The 6159-nt window shown below is 25.2% G+C and overlaps 2 protein-coding genes across 2 annotated transcripts in view; one reads left to right on the plus strand and one right to left on the minus strand.

Moving 5' to 3' along the window:
• The first annotated feature begins 3119 nt into the window (after window positions 1-3119).
• Window positions 3120-5230, plus strand: LOC108752635 (serine/threonine/tyrosine-interacting protein-like). The gene is made up of 5 exons (XM_018493613.1): window positions 3120-3473; window positions 3831-3947; window positions 4187-4338; window positions 4608-4796; window positions 4938-5230. The coding sequence occupies exons 1-5, from the start codon at window positions 3462-3464 to the stop codon at window positions 5152-5154; spliced, it is 687 nt and encodes a 228-aa protein (XP_018349115.1). The 5' UTR covers window positions 3120-3461; the 3' UTR covers window positions 5155-5230.
• Window positions 5231-5777: 547 nt separating this feature from the next.
• Window positions 5778-6159, minus strand: part of LOC108752514 (protein NPC2 homolog) — a 10481-nt gene continuing 10099 nt past the window's right edge. The window contains exon 4 of the mRNA XM_018493362.1: window positions 5778-5929. Coding sequence (XP_018348864.1) covers window positions 5846-5929 — 84 coding nt within the window. The 3' untranslated portion in view covers window positions 5778-5845. The remainder of the gene's footprint in view (window positions 5930-6159) is intronic.

Raw genomic sequence — 6159 nt, forward strand, 5'->3', positions numbered from 1 at the left:
TTTATAATTTAATATTTCTATTTATAATTTCATATATGTCAATAATACGACAGGAGGGGAAAAAATGGAATAATTAAACTGCATATACTTTTACATATAAAATATGTGATGAAATGCATGAAAATACATGACATATAAAATTATAAATAGAATTTTGTAATAATATACAATTTTGAAGCGAATTGTAAATCGTCTAATTTTATTGTCTCTATTTTAATAAAGACATCCTTTTTATAAAACAAAAACAAAAAATTATAATTTAATCATAAAATTCTTTACACATATTAAAAGTTATAATTATTGTCTTTGGTTTTACTTTTCAATACAATATAAGAAACATTTAAAGAATCAAAATTATATATAATAAAATACACTTATGCTTCAGAATATACATGGCGTATAAAATTATAAATAGAATTCTGTAATAGAATATTAAAATTTAACATCAATCATAGATTACCTAAAACTATGCTAGAATAAAGATATTTTCTTCTTACAAAACAAAAGCAACTATGATCTAATCATAAAATACTTTATATTATAATTAGCTTTATTTTATAATATATTTTAATAAATAAACAGCATTCATAATCCTGAATAAGAAGTAAGAGATTAATAAATCTATAGTAAGTCATTCATACATCACTTTTATGATCGCCATACTAAGAGAAAAAAAAGAGAGAGAGAAATAGGCGATTAATTAAGAGAATGCGTAATCACCAATCAAATCTGAAGTAATTAGAAGAGAAAATGATGTCAAAACTTTTTGGTTACATAAACATATTTGTCATTAACATCATGTAACATTCCATATTTAAACACATACGTTTGAAATAACTTAAAAATTTGTTAATACTCCTCATGCAAGTAGCATAAAAAACTTATTATCATAATTATCTCTTTTTGCAATCGTCATACTGACATTTCTGCTGTTATTTTACATATCCTTTCTCTTATTATTTACTATTTGCAAATTTTGTATTTTAACATATTAAACGCCTATTTCTGCTAAGAGAGCAATCTCTCGATCTCGATAAATGAATGATTATATAATTAATGTGAATGAATAAAATATATATAAATACGTACAGAACACAAATTACTCACACAATAACACAATTTTTCGAGCAACATCCATTAAGTTTTAGGATGTTCTTCTTTAAGGATATATTAGACGTAAATATATAGTCTATGCAAAGAAAATTAAATTTGGATTTTTAATATTTATACTTCAAATAAACCATATACATATGAAAGTTGTATGAATAAGATTATATTTGTGTTTAATAACACATTTTTGTTTATTTATTTTATTTGTTATTATTTTTATTATTAAAAATGAAAATTTTTTTAAATAATTAAAAAATTTACATTTTTCTTTTATAAGTACTTCAAACATTCAAAATAATTTATGCAAAGTTTCATTGCAATTTACTGAATAGTTACAAAGATATAGAACAAATAAATATTTTGAAAAACTAGTTCATTCATCGCAATATAACTCTACGTAAATAATCTTCAATATATAATGTACTTATATTAAAAAATTGAGATTTTTATCATTTATTTTATAATACATTTCCATATATTTTTATTAGAACACAGATTTAAAAAATACTACTATTTATTAGAATAACTTATAGTTCAGATAGTAAATCGTCATCAAATTTGTCGTATTATTTTTAAACATGATTTATAATCTATAATTTTTTCATAATTTTGTTATTGTTTTGAAAATATGTATAAAACATCCTTAAAGAACTGTGCGATAAAAAAAATTAAGATATTATTAATTAATTTTATGAATTTATAACATCTCTTGAAATAGATTTGAAAATATTTTTACACTGTGATCTCTATCGCATTATTGCTTTATTTTCATTTCTGTTGAGACTGAATTTGTACTGTGAAACTTTTATCGTTTGACTCACATTGATCAAGAATGTATAATTTATACGAGAAAAAAAAATCCACCCATCAGAAGAACATCGAATAATTACTGTTAATATGACTATTAATTCGGTTGTACAATCAACTGAACCACATTTGTCCGTCTGAATCATCGAACACATAAATTTGTTGGATAGAAGAGAGTAACTTGTCATATTTTTTTTATATTTTTATGTTTTATCTAACTATAAAATATGTACGCATAACTGCTATTTTTATATTATAATTTAAATTCGCTTAATATTAATTAATAATCACCTGATTGTTATCAAAACGTCTGTTTATTATGTTTATTATTTTTATATTTTAAATATTATAAGATATTGTTTGCTCGTAGCTTTTCTAGTCTATTATTATTAATTTTATTCTTTTTGAGACATATTATTATTTTTACGTTTTTAATTTTATTTAATAACATATAACTATTAGTACAATACATGTGTTATTTCACACTTATATTAAGTAAAAAATTATAATGTTAATATAATGTGTTACTATTACAGTTTGTAATCTAGTGATTATATACCTCTCTCTCTATTGCAAGCCTTCTACAGTTATTATAAATAAATAATAAAACAAACAATATATATAAATAAATAATAAAAACAAACAAATAATTATAATTTTCTGAATATATATAATAGAGAGGTTTATAACTTCCCTCCTCCCTTCACCATATCAAATTGACCTTTCCCCCGGCGATGTGCGTACCGAGTTACGATTACATAACGACAAAACGGGACTGCTTGCACCCCCTGGTGATATCAATCAATACTAATTAATCAACGATAGAGAGCATGGCTAGTATCAACTGCTAGTATTAGTAATGATAGGTAACAAAGGGAGCTTTCCAGCAGATGCACAAATTGACTCAAGAGTCATTTTGTCTTTATTTGTTTCTGATATCGAACAAGGCCAAGATTATTCTTTTGTGTCAATTTGTATCTCTTGCTAAAAAACTCCTAAAGTTGAAAAATATAGATATGTTACCCGTCGGATGTATCCATGGCTACATAGTTCCACGCTTTGTGCACATAGAGGCGCCAGTAGACGAGTTTCATTTAAAACACTGCCCATCAGATCTCAGGCTATCTCTGGCTATTTTAAGCTTCTTTTGCTTTCTCTCTCTCTTTTCTCTGCGATATATACATACATTTGCTACATACGTACATATATATATATATAATATGATGATAGGTTATGAAATCATGTATTCCTACATCATCGCGTAGCTATTAGAGATAATGACGATTAAGAACTCGAGCGTTCGTTTAACAACAAGTATATCTGCGTGAAGAGATAGTCAATAAAGAGCAACATCCGTCATTGGATTACGAGAGTCAGTGGAACAAAATTGTACACTCACCGTGTAGACTATGCAACAATTGAAACAGCGATAATCAAGCGGGGACGTGCAAAATACTAGGATTTAGCAATGACATCGACACCAGATTTGTCCTATTTTGAATGGACCTCGTATCTTTAATTCTGGTTTCCGTTTCCTCCCGAGAATGGACGGATTTGTATGTTCAGCTTATATACACAATAATAAAAATATTACAGTTTAGAAGATAGACCTATTACTCTTGCATAATGTTTTCTTATATCTTATAATACTTCTGATAGTCTATAATTTTATATTACATTTTTTTATTATTTTTATAAAAAATTATGTATCATTAATATTAAGAGTTCAAATAAACTTAACCTTTTCTCTTAAAATTTTTGGTAATTAAAGCCTTTAGAAAGCCGCAGAATTTTTAGCTTAAATTTTCTTGAAAATTTTATTCTAAGAAAAAATATATTTTTAATATATAATAAGATACAAATGATTTTCATAGCTTTCTGAAAGTGAATGAATATATTAATTGCTTGTATAGAAAGACAATGGAGGAGGCAATGAATCAGAATCTGACCATGACTGCTCAGAAATTCCTAATATCCCCTGGGTAGAGAGACCTAAAGAATGGACTTATACAATGAGAAGAAACATGCAGGTGATTATGTCAAATTAATAAGACAGTGTACAAAATGTTTGACAAAAATTTACCAGCAATAATCTGTTAATTTTATTGATTGACAAATATCGTATGTACGAATATCGATCTAAAACAGTTTCTTTTTGAGTTATAATTTTATATAGTTCGTAAAAAATTAGTATATATTTAATTTTCTTACTTTTATAAAAAATTATATATTATTTATTTAATATATATGTCTATATTTTGTATTATAGGAAGTGGTACCTGGTGTGTTTCTTGGTCCATATAGTGCTGCGAGTCGCTCTAAATTGCAATCTTTGCTTGATCATGGAATAACACATATAGTTTGTGTCAGGCATGCTATTGAGGCAAACCTTATAAAGCCAAACTTTCCCAACAGCTTCAAGTATGTGATTTTTATTGCAACAGCTTATATAGTAGCTTAACAAAATAGAGAATGAAAAAACGAGTCTAAGAACTTGAAAAAGTTCTTATTTCTTTGATTTTCTTGATATTTTTAATTATTAATTTTATTTTGTTTTAATTTTACGATTAAGTTTATGATTTTTTCATAGTAATATATATCAACTTAAATTTTTCTTGAATCAATGCGTCTTTAATTTCTCTCTTTATGTATTTATATTTAATTATATTTTATGCTTACATTTTCTATAGATACCTAGTTTTGGAGATCGCTGATACAATAACGGAAAATATCATTCAACATTTCAAAAGGGTAAAAGCATTCATTGATGAAGCCTTAAATTTAGGCGGTCGAGTCCTCATTCATGGAAATGCTGGTATTTCGAGATCTGCCGCGTTGGTCTTGGCGTATGTTATGGAAACATACGAACTTTCACAAATGTAAATTTTTTTCTATAAATAACAATATTTTTATCTGAATTACAGAATTATAAATTTATTTTACATATTCGATAATTCTCACTCCTGTTTACTGAATTTATAATATCGAAAAATATTTTAATATTTTAATATTTATTTTAGGCATGCATATTCGATGGTGCAACAAAGAAGATTCTGCATAAATCCGAACGAAGGTTTTATGATTCAACTAAGAGAATATGAACCTATCTATCAGGCAGAGAAGACACTGAGAAATGAACAACAAAATTCCGAAGTCCAACGTAGTAAGCGAACAATTCATCAGATTGAAATGGACAATCGATCGCAAGATAAGGTTGAGAATACAATAAATAGTTGATGATAACTTACTTAGAAAGTAGGGAGAAAACTGAAGTTACCAAAGTTTTAGATTCAACGAACGAAAATATTTTCTTTTTTTAGCTCGTTGCATTTTCTGCTAATTTTTATTTTATTTTATTTTTCTTATTCTTTACTCATTGTTTTGACTGCAGAATGTATACATATAGTGCAGCTGAAAAAACAACTGTGTAGCTAAATTTGAACTAGTATTTCAATAGAATAATAACATTTAATTTGATTAAATGAATTATTCATTAACTTCAAAAATTTTATTTCTTATTTATAACTGCAAGTTTTTAAAACAAGTTTTGCAAACTGAACTAGTTTACAAAAGAAAATTATCATATTAGTATATTTTACAAAGAAAAATATCTAATAAAATGCTAAATAAAACATATAATAATGTATTATTTATTTATTGAGATTCTAAATCGTTTATAATTAAAAAAAATTGATATTTAAAATATATACAAGCATATATACCAACAAAATGTTCTTTTTAAATTTATATTTATTTCTCTCATCATTTTTTCATATATCAATATGTTTTGACATGACAATATTTGAAGTTAAATATTACATATTAAATTTATGTCAAAATATTTAATTAAAAAATGGCACTTTCATATTTCTATCAAAATAAAATCTTCAATATTTTTCTATATTTTCCATTTGCTGTATCTTTTGAATCACTTAATTTTGGCTGGAAATTCTAAGCATACTATTTTTTCTTTGTTCTCATTCATAAACTCCCACTTAATTTCGACATTCACCTACAACATAATAAAAATTAAAAATTATTAATTGATCACATAAGTCTAAAGACTTTATTACATATAAAAGATATTCTTAACGGTTTAATTAGAATTTTTAATAAATTGAAGATAAAGAAGATAAATTTTTAATTTATTAAAATAGAACTTGTTAACTAAGTTGTTCAATTAAATTAAAAATTCCTCTCTCTCTCTCTCTCTCTCTCTCTCTCTCTCTCTCTCTCTCTATC

The sequence above is a fragment of the Trachymyrmex septentrionalis genome, unplaced genomic scaffold, assembly GCF_001594115.1.
Source record: "Trachymyrmex septentrionalis isolate Tsep2-gDNA-1 unplaced genomic scaffold, Tsep1.0 scaffold60, whole genome shotgun sequence".
NCBI lineage: Eukaryota > Metazoa > Arthropoda > Insecta > Hymenoptera > Formicidae > Trachymyrmex > Trachymyrmex septentrionalis.

What these genes read in the sequence shown, in the direction of transcription:
- LOC108752635 (XM_018493613.1), top strand. An exon ending in CAATGAGAAGAAACATGCAG is followed by an intron (nt 3,948 to 4,186) that starts GTGATTATGTCA and finishes TTTGTATTATAG; the next exon opens with GAAGTGGTACCTGGTGTGTT. An exon ending in ACATACGAACTTTCACAAAT is followed by an intron (nt 4,797 to 4,937) that starts GTAAATTTTTTT and finishes TATTTATTTTAG; the next exon opens with GCATGCATATTCGATGGTGC.